Source organism: Chiloscyllium plagiosum, unplaced genomic scaffold (genome assembly GCF_037043375.1).
Source record: "Chiloscyllium plagiosum isolate Xiang-an unplaced genomic scaffold, Cpla_swu_hap1 HiC_scaffold_30, whole genome shotgun sequence".
NCBI classification, from domain to species: domain Eukaryota; kingdom Metazoa; phylum Chordata; class Chondrichthyes; order Orectolobiformes; family Hemiscylliidae; genus Chiloscyllium; species Chiloscyllium plagiosum.
The window spans coordinates 40,204,462-40,230,019 of NW_028270168.1; the positions used below are offsets into that span (position 1 = coordinate 40,204,462).

Here is a 25,558-nt window from a genome sequence, read left to right on the forward strand (position 1 = left end):
AGGGACAAACAGGAGCTGTGACAGTTATATCGGACAGCGATGGACGTGTGGCTGAAATTAAGGCACCTGATCCAATAGAGAGTTCAGCGCCTTACTGGGGAAGTGCGTTTAAAAAATAAATTCTAGGTATTTTATAGTGATGGTGTTGGGGTTCTCCTGGCCAACATTTCTCCCACTATCAGCACCAACAAAAATACATTAGTTTATTCTTGTAGAAATTTACTTCATGTAAATTTGGATTCTGTATAACTGCATTTAGAAGGTAAGCTTTTTTGTGCCCAATACTTAACTGATCGCAAATATTTAAAAACTGAAAATCTCGACGTTATTAAAGTATAACGTCATTATAACACGTTTGTGTTTCTTCGGCTGAAATGAGTTTTAAAATGTTCAGAAGTCACGAAAAGCGCCACTTAAAATGCAATTCCTTTTGCAATTTAAGCAATTTTACTGTTAGATATTTTTAACTATTCCCCAAACTCCATGTTTTTCTGTAACTGCACGTGCTTCATTTTCTGACGACAATCCAATTCCTTTTTGAATGCTTTGATTGAAGCTGCCTCTGCCACAATCTCGGGTAGTGCATTTCAGATCTTAGCTATTTGCTACGAATAGCATTTTTTCCTCACGTCTCTTTTGCCACTCGCTTTAAACCTTGACAGCAATCCTTTCATGAGCAGTGTGGGATGTGGGAAAAATAGTGTTACTTCTGCAATTCCATTTACTTATACAAAGTAAATGAACTCACACCAGTGTGTAATTGTTTTAGCCAAGAGCTGAGTCAACAAGAATGGAAACTATGTGGAGGAAATACATAATTGTTTTTGTATTAGCTAAAATTATATGCCAAAATGAAACGTGACTGCAAAACAATGGTAGATATTACAGGCGAATACTTAAGATGCTGTGAGGGGAGGAAGTTAAGCTTGATACGCCTGTACAAACAGTAGGTATAAACATCTGTTTCCTACTTTTACAGAGACACAGGAACAAACTCCAATTAAAAGGATCATAAGGATCAGTATGGTAGGGGAAGGCACAGATGGAGGGAGTAGATAATGATGAAGAAAGAATATGCCTAACAATGACCTACAGCGGGATGAGGTCAAACGGCCTTGAGGCCATAAATGAGCATTTTGTCACAGACAAGGCCGGATAAGGCAAGAGATAAATCGGAGTAATGGGTGCCGGTCTTAGGGAAGTGGAAGATGTAAACAGGGGAGGAGCAATGTAAAACAAAAGAAACCAAATTATATAAATGTTGTGTATTAATTGAATTTGGGGTGTGTATGTCTCTGGACATCACACCCTCTTGCAAGAGTAAAATAAAGGACACTACTGATTCAGATTTTGTCTCGGACTGCAATTATTGAAGTGTGTGAGCTTTGTTTCTCACAAGCAGGAACAATTTCTCTTCAAACCCGTCAAGGTTTTGAATACCTCCATCAGATCTCCTGTCAGCCTTCTCATCTCCAAAGAGAACTGTCTCATCTTCATCTGTCTTTGTCACTGAAGTTCCTTATCATTGGAGGCCCTGTCATGAATTATTCCTGCACTCCCTCCAATGCCTTCACATTAGAGATGAATCGTATGGAAACAGACCCTTTGGTCCAAATCGTCCCCATCTGACCAGATATCCCAACCTAATCTAGTCCCACCTGCCAGAACCTAGCCCATATCCCTCTAAACCCCTCCTATTCATATACCCTTCCAGATGCCTTTTAAATGTTGCAATTGCACTAGCCTCCACCACTTCCTCCTGGAATCATAGAGATGTACAAGCACGGAAACAGACCCTTCGGTCCAACCCGTCCATGCCAACCAGATATCCCAATCCAATCTAGTCCCACCTGCCAGAACCTGGCCCATATCCCTCCAAACGCTTCCTATTAATATACCCATGCAAATGCCTTTTAGATGTTGCACTTGTACTTGCCTCCACCACTTCCTCTGGCAGCCCATTACATACACGTACCACCCTCTGCGTGAAAACGTTGGCCCTTAGGTCTCTTTTATATCTTTCCCCTCTCACCCTAAACCTATGCCCTCTAGTTCTGGATTCCCCAACCCCAGGGAAAAGACTTTGTCTATTTATCCTATTCATGCCCCTCATAATTTTGTAAACCTCTATAAGGTCACCCGTCATCCTCCGACGCTTCAGGGAAAAAAGCCCCAGCCTATTCAAACTCTCCCTATAGCTCAAATCGTTCAACCGAGGCAACATCCTTGTAAATCTTTTCTGAACCCTTTCAAGTTTCACACATCTTTCCGATAGGAAGGAGACCAGAATTGCATGCAATATTCCAACAGTGGTCTAACCAATGTCCTGTACTCAATACTCTGACAGATAAAGTGGCATTCCAACTGGAAGTAACATCCCAATTGAGGCTAAGCTAGTGCTTTACTTAATTTCAATATTAACTAATATTAATATAAATCTTCTCAAAAACCTTAACTACTTAATTTTATACACTATGCCTCTACTCGTAAAACCTAAAGTACTATATGTTTAATTAATCACTTTCAGCCTATCCTGTCACCATTTATGCATATATATACCCAGGTGTCTGTGCTCTTGAGCTCCCTAACTTGATGTTGTTACTCCCATGTTCTTCTTCCAAAACGAATTACCTCATATTTCCCCACATTAGAGTTCAACCACATGTCTGCCTAGTCTACTGACTTGCGTCCTATTGAAATTCTACTCTCCTCCTCCTAGTTCAGGCTTCCAAGTTTATAAACATCCACAAATTTTGAAATTGAACCCTTTATGCCAAGTGAATTAAAAAAAACAATATTACCTATCTGGAGATGGTTGTGTATTAAGTTGTTAAAATTGTGCTACCATTATTTTAGTTATGGAGCTATCATATGTCATTGTAGTAAATGACTGAAACCTTTTTCCTTAACAGTTTATTTTTCATTTGTGTAAGTAATTTTCTTCTTCAGCTTGCCTAACTTATCTTAGACAAGCATGAGGTGGTTCTGCATTGCACAATCTCATACACTTTCAATTTATCTTGTGTGGTGCTTCCACCTTTTCCCAAACCTGTGCACTTCTTGTCTTCAACACTTTGCAGTCTTTGCTCATGGTTTGCTGGCAACATTAAATGATACTCTGTCAACTCACAATGTAATATAGGCCCTGATTACAAGGTCTTTCTGATGATCAGCTATGTGAGGTTATTCTCCCAATACCACTGCCATTTTTTAGGTGACAAAAAGATGAACTGACTGTCAATTAAGTCATAAGCAGTACATTCCACCTGTATAACTGCTTCAGTCAGATACTGACTCGACTTTGCACACTAAAACCTGGCTCACAATATGACATCCACGAACAAAATAAAAATGTTTTTTTTTCTAGTTCAGACTTTTTTTTCCTCTTCAGAGGCATGTTACCTCACTGTTGTTTTCTTTTGTTTGATCTGTACAAAAAGAAACAACGTTTGCCAATTCCATTGACGATCAGGGTTCTTAAGGATCATGGAGGCTGTATATAATCATTCCATCCTAGAAATCTCAGGAAAGCTGTTCCAGTTACTACACCAATGCCTTGATGGCACCATCTTCACATCGGAGAAAGGAAGTGGAATTCTACATGTGTCTGCATTTTCTAATAATTTTTATCCCTCTGAAATTCTGGACTAAGTGGAGGCTATGAGACCTTGTTATGTACTATCATGTCAATACTGTCAAAGTTTCCTAAAAGCCTGATCTACTGTCCCGTTTCCGATTTCTTGATTAAAACTAAACAGAAAATGCTAGAGAAACTCAGCAACTTTGGTAGAGAGAGACAGAGTTAATCTCTCAGAACCAAGGGCCTGGAAAATAGCTTTTAACAAGATGAGGTGGGGGTTGGGCATGGTGAGCAAAATATGAAGGCAGTGCTAATGGTGGTAAAGGAGAGATTAAGATATAAAGTAGGTGTTAATGGTAATTTTGAACAGGAGAAAATAGGTCAGCTCTGCTGAGAGCAGGGCCAGCAAAACATAAGCAAGACACAGGGAAGGGAGGGGATGTTGTAATCAAAATGAAACACGGTGTTCATGCTCTGAAGCTGTTGAACTCAATGTTGAATGCTGAAGACTGTAAAGTGCCAAAGTGGAAAATGAGGTCGTGTTCCTCCACCTTGTGTTGAACTTTCTTGGAATGCTGATGCAGGCCTAGAATGGAAATGGGAATAAGATGATTCACTGAAATGGCAAGCAACTGGAATATCAGGGTCATCCTTACAGACAGAGCAAAGATGATTGGTAAAGTGGTTACTCAGTCTCTATTTTGTCTTGCCAATTTAAACGGGATCACATTGTGAGAAGTGAATACAGTAGATTAGTTTGAAAGAAGCATAAATTAAATATTTCACTTGGAAAATGTGTTTGGGATCTTAGACAGTAAGAGAGCGGAGGCAACGGGGCAAGTAATACCCATCTAATTTGCATGGGAAGGGGCTGTGGTAGTTGGGGGGGAGGGGGGGGGGGAGTGGTATGGATGAATAATGGAGGAAACTTAAGGAGTCTTAGCGTAATGAACCAGAATTCACAGAGGGAACAATCCCTGCAGAAAGTTCACAGTGTGGGGAAGAGAAGATGAATTTGATCATACATCCAGCTAGAGGTAGTGGTAAGGGCACTCCTCTAAATGTGGAGACTGGTGGTGTGCAAAGTGAAAACAAGGGGAACCCTATCATTGTCTGGGAGGGAGGGAAAGTGGTGCAGCAAATGGATAACATACATCTCAAGGCCCTGTCAACCATGGTGTGGGGCAATCCTATCTCCAGAAATAAAATCAGTGAAGTCAAGAAAGGGAGGGGGAGAGTCAGAGATAGACCAGGTGAAGGTGAGAAAAGAACAAATGCTGGAAGCAAAACTGGTGAATGTTTCCAATTCTGAATGAGAGCAGGGAGTAGTCCTGATGACATTATCAATGTACCAGAGAAAGAGCTGGGGGAGGGAGCCTAAGTGGTTCTGGATCAAGGAATGTTCCACATATTCCACAAAGAGATAGGCATAGAACATAGTTATTTGTAATAAGTAGTAATTCGTGGTAAGTTCAGAAAACTGCTCCATGTTTTATGTTAACTGAATCTATTAAACAGGTAAATTGGGGACTTTGTATACTTTGATAAAATTGTCAACTTTTGTGATGATTCTGGAAATAGTAGGCCTTGATTTCTAGCACAGACCCCAAGGTGGTGTGACATGTTGACAATTGAACAAAATAAAATGTACAAAACACAATCTCTTGGATAAAGTATGTTATACCTATGCTGCATCTGTGAAAACAACTGCTTGCTGCCTGTTGTACTAACCAGTGAGGACATGGTAACATGCAAACTGAACAGTGTTGCCACATTTGAGGGACCATCATCCAGAGTTTGGGAACCATTAAACTCCTCAGCTACAGCCTTCACAGGAAATGCTTTAGTCACTGGCAGGTATTGTAGTAGCAGGGTGAATGTCCTTTCAGATATTCCTAAATTATCTATTACAAAGACATATAATGGGCTGCTTACATCCAATGCTTCAAATAAGTGTTGCAGAATTTTTCTGGTTTTGAACTCTATCCAATGTATTTAGCAGGGCATTTAATTTAGGAAAAATATTTGGCATATGTTTAAATTGCTGTTTCACAACAACATCCTGTGTTTATACAGAACCTTCAACATAGAAAAATGTTCCAACTTGCCTTCTGTGTTTAACTCAGATAAGAATTAAAAGAAATCAACATTGTATTAGGCTTTCTATAGGCACTTGCTATAGAACAGCAATTGCTTTTTGCATCATTCCAGTCAGCACATCTGTCAGAGGCTCCCAGAAATTCACTTTCAAATTAAAAGTCTTACTCATCAGTTTAAATCTTTTTCTTGATTTGTCTGCCCTGTCTTTGGAAGTTATTTCCTGCCCTACACCAACTTCCCAATATAATTTTTCATTCCTCCATCTTTGCTCGTTCCTTCCTTCCACTTATCATTGTCAGTTGGTGAGGGCTTGCATTGCTGGAATTCCTTCTCTAAACTCTTCCATATCCTTCTCTTCCTTTGGATTTTTTTTAACAATCCAGCAGTTTGACAAATACTTTGGTTACTTATTTGGTTTACCATTAATATTTTTTCTCCTGTTATGCCTCCGTGCACAGTCTTCTACATTAAAGGTTCTGTATGAACGGAGGAGGTCGTTATCAGACAGCAATTTATAGAGTCATGGAGGCATACAGGACAGAAACAGGCCCTTTGGCCCAACTCGTCCATATTGATCAGGTTTCCTGAATTAAACTAGTTCTATTTGCTTGCATTTGGCCCATATGTCTCTAAACCTCTCCTATCCATGTACCTGTCAAAATGTCTTTTAAATCTAATTGTACCAACCTCTACCACTTCCTCTGGCAGCTCATTCCATACACACACCATCCTCTGTGTGAAAAAGTTGCCCCTCAGGTACCTTTTAAACATTTCCCCTCACCTTAAACCTCTGCCTTCTAATTTTGGACTTCCTACTGTGGGGGAAAAGAACTTAGCTATTCACCTCTCAGCCTCCTACACTCCAGGGAAAAACATCCCAGTCTATCCAAGCCACAGAAATTGCAGACAATTTGATAATCTATGAATCAATTTAAAAACCTATTCTATCTAGGGGTGCTTCACTACACACCATCAGCATTTATATCTACGATATATATTACATGCCAGATATATTACCCTGAGAGATTTTTGGTGTCTTAGTTTATAATGGAGGGATTGAGGGCCTTCCAGATAGAAATTTTTGCCCTTTGACTCTTTTGTGTGTTTCTGTATGCTGTCCTGAACCTGAACGTCCAGTTTACAACACAGTGACCAATTGTCCTGAATATTATTGGATCGTACAACACAGGAGGAGGTTGTCCCATGTCGTGGATTGTTTGTTGTCAGAGCGACCTTTATCCTGTATTTTTGATCTTTAATTGTTGTGCATGACAGGGACAGTCAGCATGGTTTTTGTGTGGGGAAAATCGTGTCTCACAAACTTCATTGTGTTTTGAGGAAGTTACCAAAAAGATTGATCATGGCACAGCACTAGACCTTGTTTATTTGGATTTTAGTAAAGCCTTCCAACAAGTTTCCACATGGTAAACTGATTAGTAAAGTTAGGTCACATGGGATTCAGGGTACATAATTGGCTTAACAGCAGGATACAGAGAATGGTGGTGGAGGATTACTTTTGGTACTGGAGGTCTGTTACTAGCAGTGTTCAGTAGGGATCAGTTCTGGGTCCTCTTTTGTTTGTCATTTATCTAAATGACTTGGATGAGAATATGGAAAGTACAGTTGCTAAGTTTGTGGATGACACTAAATTGGTGACATAGTTGATAGTGAAGAAGCTTTACTGAGATTACAAAGGGATCTTGATCAAATGGTACAATTAAAGGTAGGGCCTTGGGTGGTGTTGTCGAAGAGGGATCAAGGGGGTGCAGACACATAATTCTTTGAAATTTGTTTCAAGCTAGTTTGCTTGAAATATGCTTCAAATTTGCCTCAAATATGTCCGAGCTGGTTAAAAAGGCATTTGGCATGCTTGCCTTCATTGCTCAGTCCTCTGCGTAAACGGGTTGGGAATTCATGTTGAGGTTGTACAGGACATTGGTGAGGCCTCTTCTGGACTATGTGTCCACTTTCATTGCCCAGTTAAGATGGAGAAGGTTCTGAAGAGATTTCCCAGAATGTTGCCGGGTATGGAAGGTTTGAGTTATAAAGAAAGCCTGGATAAGCTGTAACGTTTTTCACTTTGGTAAGGTCCTAGGGAGTGTTGCTGAACAAAGAGACCTTGGAGTCGCAGGTAGATAGGATAGTGAAGAAGGCGTTTGGTATGTTTTCTTTTATTGGTCAGAATATTGAGTACAGGAGTTGGGAGGTCATGTTGCGGCTGTACAGGACATTGGTTAGGCCACAGTTGGAATATTTTGTGCAATTCTGGTCTCCTTCCTATCGGAAAGATGTTGTGAAACTTGAAAGGGTTCAGAAAAGATTTATAATGATGTTGCCAGGATTTGAGCTATAGGGAGAGGCTGAACAGGCTGGAGCTGTTTTCCTTGGAGCGTCGGATGCTAAGGGGTGACCTTATAGAGGTTTACAAAATTGAGTGACATGGATAGGGTAAATAAGCAAAGTCTTTCTTTTCCCTGGGGTCGGGGAGTCCAGAACTAGAGGGCATAGGATTATGGTGAGTGGGGAAAGATATAAAAGAGACCTAAGGGGAAACTTTTTCACACAGAGTGGTACGGGTATGGAATGAGCTGCCAGAGGAAGTGGTGGAGGCTGGTACAATTGCAACATTTAAGAGGCATTTGGATGGGTATATGAATAGGAAGGGTTTGGGGATGCTGGCAGGTGGGACTAAATTGGGTTGGTATGGACAGGTTGGACCGAAGGGTTTGTTTCCATGCTATACATCTCTATGACTCTGATTTGAGCATAGGAGCTTGAGAGCCAAAATAATACAGTGAGAGGTATAGATAGAGTTGATAGTAGTTATCTTTTCCTTTAGGTGAGGGATTCCAAGACTAGGGGGCACATTTTTAAGATGCGAGATTTTAAAAAGACATGACAGGCAAATGTTTTACAAAGAGGGTGATTCACATGTGGAGTGAACTTCCTGAGGAAGTGGTGGATGTGGATACAATTGCAACATTTAAAAGACATTTGGATAGGTAAACAAATTGGAAAGGTTTGGAGGAATATGGGCCAGGAGCAGGCAGGTATGGTTGACATGGATTGGTTGGTAATGTACCTCCCACTGGCTCACCAACATCTCCCAGCCCAGACGAATAGTCAACTATGCCAAAATGTCCCTTCTCTCTGCCCCCAAAGTTGCATCCCCCGCGCCCCCCATTATGTACATAGTAATTAGGAACAAAAGCCATTTGTCCCCCTAAACCTGCTTTGCCATTCAATATAACGTCTGAACTAATTGTGGCCTCAACTCCTCCGTTACGTCTAACTCCCCCCCCCCCCCTCCCAATAACCTTTGCCTTGCTGGATAAGAACCTACCTCTGCCTCAAAAATATTCAGTGAACCCACCTCCACCATGCAAGAGACTGTCAATGGCATTTGACCTTCTGACAGACAAATAAACTCGTTTCATCTCCAACTTGAAATGGGATGCTCCGTAATTTTGGTCTAATTCCAACCGAGCCCATCAGCACCTCTTGCCTAATGGCTTTGAGAGAGCAGCAGGAGCATTGGGGAGAGGAAAGAACCAAAAATAAATAAAAATAAGGAAACCTCAGCAGCATCTTTGGAGTAGGATATTATTGAGAGAGGTGACGAAGTGACTGCTCAATCTAATATTGGGGAGGAGGGAGTTGGGATAAAGTCACTCTACAGTTGGCTACCCAAGAATGGAGCTCAGAGCCTGAGCTGGCTGACCTCTCACCTCTGCTGCGTGCCCCCGGAAGTGTTCTATGAGCTGGCCGGCGGTGTTGTTCCGGGTCGGCGTCACTGCCGGGAAGATGGAGGCTCAGGGCCGACGCAGGGCCTGGCACAGCCCCGAGCCTGAGTACCGGCCCGGGCACCACCGACTGAGGATCAAAAGAGAGGGGGCGGCAGGCCCCAAGCACCGGCCCTCGAGTTCGGGCTCCTCCGGGGGCAGCGTCTCTCCTCCTGGGCACTGGCAGAGCCGCTCCCCGGCCCGGCGGAAGCCGGCACCCGAGCAGCAGCAGCAGCAGCAGCAACAACAACAACAACCACATTCACGGGCCGGGGGCAAGTGGAAGCGGGTGAGTCACCCAGTATTAATAATAAAACACTCCTCTTCATCACAGCAGCAGCAACATCAGCCTGAATCCAGCCACCTCTGTAACTGTGGAGGGGGGATTTAACACTCACATCAGATCACACTGTAATGTCATTGCTGAAGGAGAGTGGGTCAGGGTGAAAACTCAATTCCTTAAGGAGCACTTAATACCAGGAAGGAGGGGAACTTGGTGCAACAGGGAGGCAGGGGAAGGATGATTTTTTTAAAAATGTCCCTTTAAAGTGCATGAGGAATTGTTATCAGCAGCAGAAGGGGCCTGACTGAGATAGCACAGGCTCAAAGGCGATCGGAGAAGGAACCAAGTGCAAATTTGCTGTTACCCTGCGAGATCTTATACTCTGGAAAGCATTTCTGAAATGGTGGCAGAAACATATTCACAGTTCATTTTCAAAAGGAAGTGGAATGATTTGACAAGGACAAGAGTCACTGTGGTCAGTGAGTAGGACTAATTGGATAGTTCACTGAAGGTGCTATCTGGCTGACTGGTTAAATTCTGTTCTTCACATATTTAGTTCACATATTTCAGGAATAAATTAATTTTGTTACATAGCTGCCTCTGTGCCAGTGATCCAGGTTCGATTCTGGCCTTGGGCGACAGGTCTGTGTAGAATTTCCCCTTTCTCCCCTTCTGGTGCTCTGTTTTCCTCCCACAGTCCAAATGTGCAGGTTAGGTGGATTGGCCATGCTAATTCTCCCCACAGTATCCAAGGATGTTTAGGCTAGGTGGATTGGTCATGGTAAATGCAAGGTTATGCAGACAGGATGGAAGGTCGATGTGTGTGGGTCTCCAGCTCTTTGGAAAGTTGGTGCAGACTCGATGGGCTGAATGGCCTCTATCTGCACTGTAGGATTTTATAATTCTATGATGAAACAATAATCTCTACTGGTTGCCATGTGAGGTTTTTTTTTTAACCAATTGTCTGTCAATTTCTGGCTGTGTCATGACTTGCGAAATTAGATTTTTCTCATTGCGTTCAGGAACGGCATGACCATTCGCAACGGGATCATGCTGAGAGACGACACAGAGACCACTCCGATAGAAATGGACACCGGCGCAAGAAGAACAGTGACCGAGAGCGACACAGAGAATGTTCAGACCGGGGGCGAGGCCACAACAAAAGGAATGGCAGCTCTCACACAGAAGCTGGCGTGAGTGGCCGAGACAGGGAGGCTCAGCTCCTCAGCACCCAGCAGGCCGAGCGAGAGTATTACAATGAGAGAAGGCGTCAAAACCGTAATCAGTGCCCCCTGCTCAATGATAAGAATCCTGCCTCTGAGTCAAATGACAGCCAGGTTCCTAGTGGCAATGCAGCCCAAGTGAAAGAGGAGCCAAATTTTGAGCTGTCTGGTGCCCTCGTGGAAGACACAAACACCTTTCGTGGAGTGGTGATAAAATACTGTGAACCACCCGAGTCCCGGATCCCAAGGAAACGATGGCGTCTTTACCCATTCAAGAATGATGAACCACTTCCAGTCATGCACATTCATCGTCAGAGTGCCTATCTCTTGGGTCGACAGCGTAGGGTAGTGGATATCCCAATTGACCATCCTTCCTGCTCCAAGCAACATGCAGTGCTACAATACAGGTTGGTGTTTAAAAAGCTGTTAATGTAAGATTGTGAGGAGTGGGGCTAAACTGGATTGCTATGTGGGCTCTAGCGTGGACAGGGTGAAAGTGAGTACTGCAGATGCTGGAGATCAGAGTCAAGATTAGAGTGGTGCTGGAAAAGGACAGGAGGTCAGGCAACATCCGAGGAGCAGGAAAATCGACGTTTCGGGCAAAGGTCCTTCCTGATGAAGCGCTCATGCCCGAAACGTCGATTCTCTTGCTCCTTGGATGCTGCCTGACCTGCTGCACTTTTCCAGCAACACATTTTCAGCTCTGATCTCTAGCATCTGCAGTCCTCACTTTCTCCAGCATGGACAAATTGATTGAATGGCTCCCTGTGCCGTAAATGACTAAATCTAACTGGGACTTTGCATTGATCTGATATCAGTCGATCTGATGCAAATCCCTTTGGATTTCCTGGTTGTTACCCGTCCCCCATTTTATCAGTCACCTTCTATTCGCTGTCCAAGGTTCTCTCTCCCACTTTCTGTTATAGGAAATAGAGAGATTGCAAAATGATTTTTCTTTTTCTCAATGGACAGCAGTTACTATAGTACAGTCTTTCCATGAAAAGCAGTTAGTTATATTAAAAAACTACTTAAAAAAAACCTAAGCAAACATCCAATTAAGAACTGAGCTCATGATCACAGTGATAGTTTCCTTACTAAGCAATAACTGTAAAGGGCTTGATGTTTCCTTGGGATAGAGAAACTGGACTCTTGGGGTCTTGATATTCTGGAACTAACGAATGAACTTACATTTCCGAGTCACCCTGAGTCACTGCATAGCATTTTATAATCAATACAGTAGTTTTGAAATGTAGCTACTGTTGTATTTTCGTAAATGTGACAGCAGTTTTATTTATGGATTTAACAAGTACACTTTTAGTGATGGAGCAGTGAATGGGAAGCAGGCAATGTTTATCAAAATGTTTGGCTTGGGGCATTAAATGAATGGAAGTGGTTTGTGAGTGAGTAGATTTTACATACTATGATAATTTTGGGTTTGACAGACCATAGCTTTTGTCCAATTCCACAGTCCAGTACAAAAGTGGTTGTTTTAGCAGTCTGTTACCCTATTTTTATTTCTCTAAATCCCCTTTTGAAAGCATCTCCATCACCCTTTGGTACTTTGAGAGAAATACTTAGGTGTAATAGTTAAAATGTATGGTTTCAAGGTGCATGTGTCAATGATCTGATTTTATTTAGCTAGATTGAGCAAAGTTAATGGGTAGCTTTGCATTACACTTTGTGCTGTGATCACTTTTACCAAGATTAAATTTATTCAGTCAATTGCTTCTAGTTCTTTATGTTAATTCTTCAAGATGGTTCTTTTTTGATCATAGTTATTAGGGTGCTGAAGGAGGCCATTTGTCCTCTTGAGTACATGCTGGTTCTCTGTAGATCAGTTTGATTCACCCTACTTTCCTTCTGTCATCTTGTAAGCATATTTCCCTCTAACACCATTCAACATTGACACATCCTGTGCAGCTATATTTTGCTAGGAGAAATTTTGGAGGTTGTCTTCAGCTACGGAAGTTTTTTTGTCATTTGCTGCTTTCATCGAATTCGGGTGCATTTAGGGTTCCTGTTTCAGTCAAGGAGACATTCCAGTCTCTGACAGTGCTGCTGAAACCTGCCTGCATGCAGGTGAATACAGACAGCACAAAGTTACTTTATTGCAAGTTCTTTTCTCCTTTCCTTCCACATGTTTTTGCCCTCCTCTCTTGTATGGACTAACAGTCTCCCTCCCACAGTAGCTTTTAAAAAATATCATAGTTTATTGTAGCTATCTCTGATGCCTGGATATGCCTATTAATACTGTTAGTTGAGGGACCTGGGAGCCTCATTGGGTCTTCATTTCGGTGGTCAAGGATAAAGCTACACTTTGCATCTCACTGGGTCTTTCTTGTGGTGTAACTTTGGGTTGAGATTGTTAGCTCCTTTTAACTTGCATTTAGTAAAAGCTCTGTATAGTTCTTCCTATTTTCACGAGACTGGAGTAGAAATTACAAAACCTTATATCATTGTATCGCAGGTGGTATGCAGAACAACATGCTTTTTGTTTTGCCCCCTGCAGACTTGTGGAGTTCACACGGAATGATGGCACACCTGGCAGGAGGGTGAGACCGTACATCATCGACCTGGGTTCGGCCAATGGCACATACCTTAACAATCAGCGCATTGAGTCACAGCGATATTATGAACTCAAAGAAAAGGATCTGCTGAAATTTGGCTTCAGCAGCAGGGAGTACGTCATTCTACATGAATTCTCGGATACTGCTGAGGTGGATGCAAAAGAAGGGCAGCATGATGAGGATGAGGAAGTTGAAAGTTAATATAAAACCTTTCCCACTTTTTCTTTTGAAATTGGAACTGCAGGTTTACTTCCCTTTCAAATGTTCAGGTAAATAGTTCTACTAGAATTCAGAGGACCAGGTGACAGTTGACCAGCTTCATAATTTTAAGTCCAGGCTCACTCCCTGTCAGTCAACTCACTCTCAAGTTGTCAGTATTCTATTATAAACCAATATGATAATTTGAAGAACAAAGTGTGGCCTGGTGAACAGAATTAAACGGCATGATCCCTTCAGACCAAACATTTAGCACCCTGTTTTGAATTTCATGTTTCACAATCTGATCACTTTGCCTCCAATCTGGTGCTCAGGTGGAGACATGCTAAATAATGGCAAGAAACCACAGAGTTTACTCTAGTAAATTCACCAGAGCAGCTACTAAACTGTAGCATTGTCAGTGCAGTCGGCGTATATATGCTTTTCATTATATTTTGATTTTTTTAGGTAGAGGATAATAAACTTCATAAGCAAACTATTCTACTGGACTCTGGTCTTGGGACATCATCAAACAACTGCATATCGTTACTTCAGCTCCTTTCACTCTTCTGTTGTTTTTTTTTTACAGGATTTGAGATACTGTGTTGCTAGGTTGAAACTTGTATACTGTAATTACTTTCCTTTCCTGAAGCAGGCCATGGACAAGTTCTGTGCTTTTCCTCATTGAAAACCTCTTCTGTCCACGAGTTATAGAAACGGACCGTTCAGAATGCCTCTTGCATTCAATAGTTGATTAAGGACATGGTACAAATGGCCAAAAGCTTATAATTTTTGACTGAAAACATTTTTTTGTGCTAAACCTTTTTTTTAATGAAAAAGTGCAGGATTTTTCCTCAAACCAAGAGTGATTTATGCCTCTGAGTTGGATTTCTTCTTTCAGTTAGAGAGAAGGTTGAGATCTTGCTTCCTGATCGTGCACTGCATCTGTTGCCCCAGCAAGCTTAGAATTAATGTTAAAGGTTATTGTTTGCACTAGGAAGCAAGAGATCATTTGTGGGTAGGGTAGGGCCCCCTGTGTCATGACCTATTTGGTTTGATTTTGAAATAAGTCACAAATTTGGCTGCAACTGGCAGTGAAGGGAACACCAATAAATGGCAGAAACCTATTAGCTAGATATTTGACCTGTAAGATGGGACTTTTAACCTATACCTTGCTTTGTACCTATATGATAGATGTACTTGCCACTGACTGTCATCCCTCCTGCTTCCTCTCTGGAACCAGTTATATTGCTGGGATGTCACTGGCTTAGATCCAGCTCCTTGGGATAGTTGTTCCAATGTTGATTGGAAGCTTGGGTTGCAGTTCTTTGTTGTAAATTTTTAAATCCTTGCACTACATGTCACTAAGATGAAAATGTAGCCCTGTCAGAGGTTGGATTCTGTCAGCATGGTCGGATTCTCATCACTTATTATTTTGGATTCAAGGAAGAAATATTTGGAGTAGGTACAGTTTATGAAAGTGTGTCTGTGCATTTGTTTTTGACTTCAGCTGATTGGACATGAAATGTTCCAAAAACATTTGTTTGAATTTTTAGCAGCTGTATAAAAGCTTGTGGAGCTGAAATTTTAATCCTGTGCTTTTCTCTCCACACACGCTACCTGACATGCTGAATGTTTTCCACCTTTTCTGTTCTTAAATAACTTTCATAAGTTTGATAGATTTCCCAGTTAAGATGCCTGACTGTCCCAGACAAACAACGGCATCTAACGCTGCCTCCGTAAATGTTTGGAGTGAAGATATTCATTTTAAAGGGGTGAGGATGGAACACTGCTTTCAGGCACCTAGTTTGATTTGTACTTCATACTGACATGCTACATTGGCAGAGGTCCTCTACGCTGACTTGAAAGATTTTGATGTTGTATAGCCAGTGTGAGAAGGGTAGGAAATGTAATTGCACTTGGTAAGTATGGCATCGAAGGAATTAGTTTTAGTTTAAAACCGGAAAGCGGGTAAGATTTTTTTTTACAGCTTTAGTGTAATTGCACGCACCTAATGCGTGCTGACCTTGAAAGCAAGCAGTCAGGGGGAAAATATCTTGACTATTTCTTTTCTATTTACAAAATTGTTTTCTTTGTTAACAAATATATCTGCTAAAATGTTAATAGATCTTCATACCAAAGGGCTCAAATTTACCCCTCCCAATGCAGTCACCGAGCAAAGATGTGTTCAGATTGTTGCTAAGCAACAGAAGAATGATGATGAACAGTGACACACGCCTACCTTTGAAACATTTTGTTATTAAATGAAAACCTGTTTTAAAATACTGCTCAAAATTATATTTTGTTGTATAAAGTAAACCGGTGTTCTTGTAGATTGTAATGTTGACTTTGTTACAATCGCTCCTATGTTTTTGGCAGTCTGTGTCATTTTTAGTAAAGTAGATTTCGACAATAGTTTTCATGTGTTTGACTGCCTTTGTTCCAATTATAAACCAGGACATTGCAAATTTTTTTCTCTCTGGGGGAGAAAAAGGCTCATTTTAAAAATAAACTTGATTATCTAATTTTTCTGTGGCATTGATAACAGCATGTGGCAGAACCAAGTCTGAAATGCTTTTGCTGTTAAATTGGAGATGAGATTAACTTACCTGGTTTCCCTGAGGACTGAGTCTCAGCACATCCTTAAATGATTTAGAAGCTAGTTATTGGAAGGTCCTATTGATTTGGTAGCTATTTACACATCTTCAATGAAAGATGCTATTGCTTTGCATTTCATGATTTTTCAAAAAAAAGTTATTATCTTTTGCAAAGCTTTGTCAGTTCAAAAACTGTCCCAGTGCCCAAGTACAAAGACACGAGTTAGTGTTGGCCATTTATCTAAACGTGTTGGCACTTCTTGTGAACTTCCCAAATGGATCATAGGATAATGGTGTAAAGAGTTGTTCTTTTTCTTTTAAGTCAGGGAAAGAAAGACAAAAGAAAAATAGTAATATTTGAGAAAAGAAAAACCTGAAAGAACTGCAGATGGTGGAATCAGCAACCAAAACACACATTGCTGGAAAAACTCAGCAGGTCTGGCAGATTCTGTGGAGAAAAATCAGAGTTAACATTTCAGGTCCGTTGACCATTTTTTCAGAACTGACAGTAGCTTGGAGAATTTTTTTTTATGCAGAAGGTAGGGTGGAGAGGAGACCACATTGTAAGTAGCAAATACAGTAGACAAAATTTAGTTAAGTGCAGGTAAATCGCTGCTTCATCTGGAAAGTATGGCACTTTGGATGGTGAGGAAGTAAACCGGCAAGTGTTAGGCCTTTTGCGATTGCAGGGGAAAATGCCATAGGCGTGTTGGGGAATGTTGGGAGTGAAGGAGAGGTAGGGCAGTGTGACCTGAGGGAATGGTGCTTGCGGAAGGCTGACAAGGGACAAGAGGGGAATATGTGTCCTCTACATTGGGGAAACGAAGCACAGACTGGGTGACTGTTTTGCAGAACACTTACATTCTGTCTGCAAAAAGACACTGAGCTTCCAGTTGCCTGTCACTTCGACACATCATTGTGTTCCCTGGCTAACACCTCTGTCTCAGGCTTGCTGCAGTGCTCCAGTGAAACTCAGGAGAAGCTGGAAGAGCTACACCTCAGTTTCCCCCTCAGAACTCTGCAGCCTTCTGTAATTAACAGGAGTTCAATAATTTTAGTGCTTGATCACCTTTTCCCATGCCCTTACCCTAATCCCCAATGACCAAGCCTTGTCATTACATGTGCTGCTACCAAACACTACCCATTGTCAAATACTAATAGTCCCTATTAACATCTATTCGTTCTCCGCGGTTGACCTTTATCCACTCCATTGTCTGTCCAACTGTTTTTCTCTATTGGAGTTCAGTCTCCAATGATAGTATCTCCCCGAGCATCTCTCTGAATCAGTGTTGTCGTCATGTGCTTCCAATCCTGGTCTTTGAAATCATCACGTGACATTAGCTATTACCCATGTGTCCATTTATTTTGCACCAAAATTAATTTCTTGCCTGACCTTCATCTGTACAGTCCCCAACAGTCGAAGCTATGATGTCAGCTTGCATTTATGAGTCGATAGCACTGAACCTTATTGCTTAATCATTCCCTTGTTTCCATCCGCTATGCTATCCAAACCACCTTGCTGCTAAGTAACTAACAAAACCAAAATTGATCTGGTAAGCTTTCAACAAAAACTTCAACCCATAGCCCAATTTTGCCCCACTCTTAAATGCCCAATTCGATGGATCCAACTTCTGTGACCTGGTTTCAATTACCACCTTTCTGTCCAAGGCCATCTAATTCTGTCCCTGAAACATTGCCTGTCTCCATTCTTCATCCCCACTGGCAGTGGTGCTCTCTGGTTTCAGATGACCTCCTCATCTGCCCAACCTCTACTCCACCAAAGACTTGTCATTCATTTATTCTGTCAAAAATCTCCTGAATAACTTTTATCCCTACTTTAGCTATAATACTAAGGTGTGACGTGGAAGATAGCAATGGACTGGTCAGGTACACAGAAAAGTGGTGATGAGAATTTAATCTGGAAAACTGCAAGGTGCTTAACTTATGAAACAAAGTGGAGTGGAAATGAATGTCCACAGATTCCTGAAGGTAGGAGGTCAAGGCATATGAAATTCTTTCCTTTATTATTTGAGGTATAGAAGACATTAACAGAAACTTTACCTTGGAACCATATGTTAGTCCACAATTTAAGTACTGAATGCAGTTTTGATTACTTCATTACAGAAATAATCTGATAGGTGTGTCTGTGTGTTGAGCATAACACACCCTGCAGTCCTGGTTATTTGATTTATTTATTGTCACAATTATTTTGTTACAAAATACAATGAAATGGGTTGTATAGGGTTGCCACTCTCCGGTGCAATCTTAAAACACAGAAAAATAAACCAAAACATAAAATATAATGGCAGAAAAATAAAGTTGAACTTCACAGTCCTTCTTGTCAAGTGCTGTACCATGGGCCTGGAGCAGCAAGCCATGGGTCCCATTGCAGCCTTGCTGGAACAGGAGTTGCAACTCTGCATGGCTATCTCACTTCCACTGATGTTGCCACCGCAATGAGTCCTTGCTGGACCTCGCAATACTGCTGCCACCGATGCTGCCAGGCTCTGCATTGACCCAAACTCTACTCCACCACTGCCAAGAGTCAGCTCTAGGCCCACCTTACTGATGCAGCTGCTACCGATGGCATTGGATCTCGTACGGGGCCCGAACAGGTTAAACAGGGAAATTAAGATAACGGGTTGGAATCTCTGGAAAGGATCAGTGGGATAGGCTAACGTGATTGAGCCAGAGAATGGGTACAGTACTGTGGGGATCTCTGAGGTACTCACCTTTGACTGAGGGTAGCAGTGTGTTGAATGTAACTCACCCTCCAGTCCTCATGCTGGTGGTGTGTTTAGTTCTGACAGTCATGTGTATTATGTACAACTCACCTCATCCTGAGGGTACAAGGGTTGGGAGCTCTGCTCTTTCATCAGGCAGCTAGTGGGGCAGGATCATAAGACACAAAATTTATAGTAAAAGATCAAAGTGTCATACAACTGATGTGATGTATTGAGCAAACCCAGATTACTCTTGAGTTTTTAATCAATTAGAATGGATTGTAAGTTTTGATTCATAGCCATAGAGTCATAGAGATGTACAGCATGGAAACAGACCCTTCGGGCCAACCCGTCCATGCCGACCAGATATCACAACCCAATCTAGTCCCACCTGCCAGCGCCCGGCCCATATCCCTCCAAAGCCTTCCTATTCATATACCCATCCAAATGCCTCTTAAATGTTGCAATTGTACCAGCCTCCACCACATCCTCTGGCAGCTCATTCCATACACGTACCACCCTCTGCGTGAAAATGTTGCCCTTAGGTCTCTTTTATATCTTTCCCCTCTCACCCTAAACCTATGCCCTCTAGTTCTGGTCTCCCTGACCCCAGGGAAAAGACTTTGCCTATTTATCCTATCCATGCCCCTCATAATTTTGTAAACCTCTATAACGTCACCCCTCAGCCTCCGATGCTCCAGGGAAAACAGTCCCAGCCTGTTCAGCCTCTCCCTGTAGCTCAGATCCTCCAACCCTGGCAACATCCTTGTAAATCTTTTCTGAACCCTTTCAAGTTTCACAATATCTTTCCGTTAGGAAGGAGACCAGAATTGCATGCAATATTCCAACAGTGGCCTAACCAATGTCCTGTACAGCCGCAACATGACCTCCCAACTCCTGTACTCAATACTCTGACCAATAAAGGAAAGCATACAAATGCCTTCTTCACTATCCTATCTACCCGCGACTCCACTTTAAAGGAGCTATGAACCTGCATTCCAAGGTCTCTTTGTTCAGCAACACTCCCTAGGACCTTAGCATTAAGTGAATAAGTCCTGCTAAGATTTGCTTTCCCAAAATGCAGCACTTCATTTTTATCTGAATTAAACTCCATCTACCACTTCTCAGTCCATTGGCCCATCTGGTCCAGATCCTGTTGCAATCTGAGGTAACCCTCTTCGCTGTCCACTACACCTCCAATTTTGGTGTCATCTGCAAACTTACTAACTGTACCTCTTATGCTCGCATCCAAATCATTTATGTAAATGACAAAAAGTAGAGGGCCCAGCACCAATCCTTGTGGCACTCCACTGGTCACAGGCCTCCAGTCTGAAAAACAATCTGCCACCACCACCCCCTGTCTTCTACCTTTGAGCCAGTTCTGTATCCAAATGGCTAGTTCTCCCTGCATTTCATGAGATCTAACCTTGCTAATCAGTCTCCCATGGGGAACCTTGTCGAACGTCTTACTGAAGTCCATATAGATCACATCTACTGCTCTGCCCTCATCAATCTTCTTTGTTACTTCTTCAAAAAACTCAATCAAGTTTGTGAGACATGATTTCCCACGCACAAAGCCATGTTGACTATCCCGAATCAGTCCTTGCCTTTCCAAATACATGTACATCCTGTCCCTCAGGATTCCCTCCAACAACTTGCCCACCACCGAGGTCAGGCTCACCGGTCTATAGTTCCCTGGCTTGTCTTTACCGCCCTTCTTAAACAGTGGCATCACGTTTGACAACCTCCAGTTTTCCGGCACCTCACCTGTGACAAATATCTCAGTAAGAGGCCCAGCAATCCCTTCTGTAGCTTCCCACAGAGTTCTCGGGTACACCTTTTCAGGTCCTGGGGACTTTCCACCTTTAACTGTTTCAAGACATCCAGCACTTCCTTCTCTGTAATCTGGACATTTTGCAAGATGTCACCATCTATTTCCCTACAGTCTATATCTTCCATATCCTTTTCCACAGTAAATACTGATGCAAAATATTCATTTAGTATCTCACTCATTTTCTGTGGCTCCACACAAAGACCGCCTTGCTGATCTTTGAGGGACCCTATTTTCTCCCTAGTTACCCTTTTGTCATTAATATATTTGTAAAACCCCTTTGGATTCTCCTTAATTCTATTTGCCAAAGCTATCTCATGTCCCCGTTTTGCCCTCCTGATTTCCTTCTTAAGTATACTCCTACTTTCTTTATACTCTTATAAGGATTCACTCGATCTATCCTGTCTGTACCTGACATACGCTTCCTTCTTTGTCTTAACCAAACCGTCAATTTCTTTAGTCATCCAGCATTCCCTATACCTACCAGCCTTCCCTTTCACCCTGACAGGAATATACTTTCTCTGGATTCTTGTTATCTCATTTCTGAAGGCTTCCCATTTTCCGGCCGTCCGTTTACCTGCGAACATCTGCCTCCAATCAGCTTTTGAAAGTTCTTGCCTAATACCGTCAAAATTGGCCTTTCTCCAATTTAGAACTTCAACTTTTAGATCTGGTCTATCCTTTTCCGTCACTATTTTAAAACAAATAGAATTATGGTCGCTGGCCCCAAAGTTCTCCCCCACTGACTCCTCAGTCACCTGCCTGCCTTATTTCCCAAGAGTAGGTCAAGTTTTGCACCTTCTCTAATAGGTACATCCACATACTGAATCAGAAAATTGTCTTGTACACACTTAAGAAATTTCTCTCTAACACCTTTAACACAATGGCAGTCCCAGTCGATGTTTGGAAAGTTAAAATCCCCTATAATAACTATCCTATTATTTTTGCAGATAGCTGAGATTTCCTTACAAGTTTGTTTCTCAATTTCCCTCTGACTATTGTGGGGGTCTATAATACAATCCCAATAAGGTGAACACCCTTTCTTATTTCCCAGTTCCACCCAAATAACTTCCCTGGATGTATTTCCGGGAATATCCTCCCTTAGCACAGCTGTAATTCTATCCCTTTTCAAAAATGCCACTCCTCCTCCTCTTTTGCCTCCCTTTCTGTCCTTCCTGTAGCATTTGTATCCTGGAACATTCACCTGCCAGTCCTGCCCATCCCTGAGCCATGTTTCCATAATTGCTATGATATCCCAGTCCCATGTTCCTAACCATGCCCTGAGTTCATCTGCCTTCCCTGTTAGGCCCCTTGCATTGAAATAAATGCAGTTTAATTTATTAATCCTACCTTGTCCCTGCCTGCCCTAACTGTTTGACTCACTTCTGTTCTCAGCTGTACCCGTCTCAGATTATTCTCTTTCCTCACTATCTCCCTGGGTCCCACTCCCCCCACCTTACTAGTTTAAATCTTCCCAAGCAGTTCATTAAAATGTAAATCTCAACTTCTTTCAAGTCACATTTCTGAGGTAATTTAAGGTTTTAATAAAAAAGTGACATATCAGCTTAGACAATGCGTTAAAGGTGTTAGGTTATTCCAACCTTGAGCCAGACCACTTCTATTTCCAAAGTAGGCGTTCATTAAATGTCATATGGACTGACTGCCTACACAATGTGTGCGTTTTGAATAAAGTAGCATGTATCTGCAAATAAAAATCTGCAAATGCAAATTCACTCCATAGAATTGAAGTGGGAGATGGCACAGGGCTGGGTGATACTAGGCACACCGACACACAAGATGGTCGCTGGACCAAACTATGGAGATAAACAGCAGAGCAAATACAGACACAGCCTGGGGCCATCAGAATGCCAGTATAATGTATTCACAACCTAGTTGATTAGTTTAAGGCAGGTGGGGGAGAGAATAGACATGAGTAGCGTACACTGCCCGCCGAAGTGTCTGGGACCAGCCAGCACCTTTGACAGAAATGCTAACAGCTCTGTACAGACTCAATACAGAGTGCTAATAGCCAGGGCTACAGTAAAATTAACAAAGGCTGCACTGGAACTGACAATGACTGCACCAAAACGATCAATGATTCTGCAATGTTTACCATAAACAAACCATGTTAGAAAGACAACAATCTCATCACAAAATGTATAAAAGTATGTTGACATGTGCTCCGGGTTGAGAGAAGAATCGCAGCTGACCACTGTGCTGTTGGTGTCTTTCTCTCCCTGGAGCTCCGGTATTTCCTTGTACAATAAACTCTGTCGTTGAACCCTGACTCTGACTCTGAGGCTGTTGATTTCCCTCACAACAGACTTATATGTGTGTGCATGCATGTGAGGGAGAGTGTGTGTATATGTGTGGAAGAGAGGGAGAGTCTGTGTGTGCGTGAGTGTAACAGAGTATATGCCTGAGAGGGTGTGCACACACTCAAACTCTTTCACTCTCTCTCCCACACACACACAGAATAAGTCTATGGAGAAAATTTGTATTTGCAACCGTGGGTTGGTACCTGGGACTTTGATGTTGTGGCTATTACGGAACATGGGTAGAACAGGGACAGGATTGGCTGTTGCAGGTCCCAGGGTTTAAATGTTTTAGTAGGGTCAGAGGTGGGGGTAAAAGAGGGGGAGGTGTGGCATTGCTTGTCAAAGATAGTATTACAGCTGTGGAAAGGATGATGGATGAAGACTCGCCATCTGAGGTAGTTTGGGCTGAGGTTAGGAATAGGAAAGGTGAGCTCACCCTGTTAGGAGTTTTTTACAGGCCTCCTAATAGTCCTAGAAACGTAGAAGAAAGGATTGCGAGGATGATTCAAGAGAAGAGTGAAAGTAATAGGGTGGTTGTTATGGGGGCCTTTAACTTTCCTGATATTGATTGGGAAAGCTATAGTTCACGTTCGTTAGATGGGGCAGTGTTTGTCCAATGTGTGCAGGAGGGTTTCCTGACACAATATGTAGATAGGCCAACAAGAGGTGAGGCCATACTGGATTTGGTTCTGGGTAATGAACCAGGCCAGGTGTTAGAATTAGAGGTAGGTGAGCACTTTGGGGACAGTGACCACAATTCGGTGACTTTTACTCGAGTGATGGAGAGGGATAAGTGTGCACTACAGGGCAAGATTTATAGCTGGGGGCAGGTAAATTATGATGCGGTGAGGCATGACTTAGGATGTGTGGCTTGGAAAAGTAAGTTTCAAAGCAAGGGCGTAATTGATATGTGGAGCATGTTCAAGGAACAACTATTGAGTGTCCTTGATAAGTATGTACCTGTCAGGCAGGGAGGAAAGGGTCGTGTGAGGGAGCCGTGGTTTAATAAGGAATTGGAATCCCTTGTTAAATGGAAGAGGGCGGCCTATGTAAAAATGAGGCGTGAAGGGACAATTGGGGTGATTGAGAGTTATAAGGTAGCCAGGAAGGACCTGAAGAGAGAGCTAAGAGCAGCAAGGAGGGGACATGAAAGGTCCTTAGTTGGTAGGATTAGGGAAAACCCTAAGGCTTTCTGTAGGTATGTCAGGAATAAAAGAATGACTAGGGTAGGAATAGGTCCAGTCAAGGATAGTAGTGGGAAGTTGCGTGTGGAGGCTGAAGAGATTGGGGAGACACTGAATGAATACTTTTCGTCAGTATTCAATCAGGAACAGGACATTGTTGTCAATGTAAATACTGAGTCACAATTAAGTAGAATGGATGGCTTTGAGGTATGTAGAGAAGAGGTGTTGGAAATTATGGAAAGGGTGAAAATAGATAAGTCCCCTGGGCCTGATGGCATTTATCCTAGGATTCTCTGGGAAGCAAGGGAGGAGATTGCAGAGCCATTGGCCTTGATTTTTATGTCCTCGTTGTCTACAGGAGTAGTGCCAGAAGATTGGAGGCTAGCAAATGTGGTTCCCTTGTTCAAGAAGGGGAGTAGGGATAACCCTAGTAACTATAGGCCGGTGAGTCTCACTTCTGTTGTGGGCAAAATCTTAGAGAGAATTGTAAGGGATAGGATTTATGAACATCTGGATAGGAATAATGTGATCAAGGATAGTCAGCATGGTTTTGTGAAGGGTAGGTCGTGCCTCACAAACCTTATTGAATTCTTTGAGAAGGTGACTAAGGAGGTGGACGAGGGGAAAGCGGTAGATGTGGTGTATATGGATTTTAGTAAGGCGTTTGATAAGGTTCACCATGGTAGACTACTGCAAAAAATACGGAGGTATGGCATTGAGGGTGAGTTGGAGGCTTGGATTAGGAGTTGGCTGGCTGGAAGAAGACAGAGGGTAGTAGTTGATGGCAAAGGTACATCTTGGAGTGCCGTCACTAGCGGTGTTCCGCAAGGATCTGTTTTGGGACCATTGCTGTTTGTCATTTTTATAAATGACCTGGAGGAGGGGTTAGAAGGTTGGGTGAGCAAGTTTGCGGATATTACGAAAGTTGGAGGAGTTGTAGACAGTGAGGAAGGATGTGGCAGGTTACAGCGGGATATAGATAAGCTGCAGAACTGGGCAGAAAGGTGGCAAATGGAGTTCAATGTAGCTAAGTGTGAGGTGATTCACTTTGGTAAGAGTAACAAAAAGATGGGGTACTGGGCTAATGGTCGGATACTTGGTAGTGTGGATGAGCAGAGGGATCTCGGTATCCATGTACACAGATCTTTGAAAGTTGCCACCCAGGTAAATAGTGC

At 42.4% G+C, this 25,558-nt stretch overlaps 1 protein-coding gene and 1 long non-coding RNA gene across 3 annotated transcripts; both read left to right on the forward strand.

Moving 5' to 3' along the window:
- The first annotated feature begins 1 nt into the window (after window position 1).
- LOC148142185 (uncharacterized) lies at window positions 2–1,348 on the forward strand. The gene is made up of 2 exons (XR_015752219.1): window positions 2–262; window positions 980–1,348. It is a non-coding gene; the product is annotated as an uncharacterized LOC148142185 (long non-coding RNA).
- An 8,089-nt stretch (window positions 1,349–9,437) lies between these two features.
- snip1 (Smad nuclear interacting protein) lies at window positions 9,438–16,145 on the forward strand. Of its 2 annotated transcripts, XR_006315704.2 has the most exons (4): window positions 9,438–9,751; window positions 10,768–11,375; window positions 13,478–13,804; window positions 14,199–16,145. XR_006315704.2 is itself a non-coding variant. In XM_043717875.2 (3 exons), exons 1-3 carry the CDS (start codon window positions 9,485–9,487, stop codon window positions 13,734–13,736), a joined length of 1,134 nt encoding a protein of 377 aa, XP_043573810.2. In that variant the 5' UTR covers window positions 9,439–9,484; the 3' UTR covers window positions 13,737–16,145. The 2 variants fall into 2 exon arrangements, 1 of the variants encoding a protein (XP_043573810.2); XM_043717875.2 differs by having other exon boundaries at window positions 9,439–9,751; window positions 13,478–16,145.
- The last annotated feature ends 9,413 nt before the right edge of the window (window positions 16,146–25,558 follow it).

Coding starts and splice junctions, on each gene's coding strand:
- snip1 (XM_043717875.2), top strand. CDS start 9,485: ATGGAGGCTCAGGGCCGACGCAGGGCCTGGCACAGCCCCGAGCCTGAG. Junction 9,752..10,767: donor CCGGGGGCAAGTGGAAGCGG/GTGAGTCACCCA, acceptor CATTGCGTTCAG/GAACGGCATGACCATTCGCA. Junction 11,376..13,477: donor CATGCAGTGCTACAATACAG/GTTGGTGTTTAA, acceptor TGCCCCCTGCAG/ACTTGTGGAGTTCACACGGA.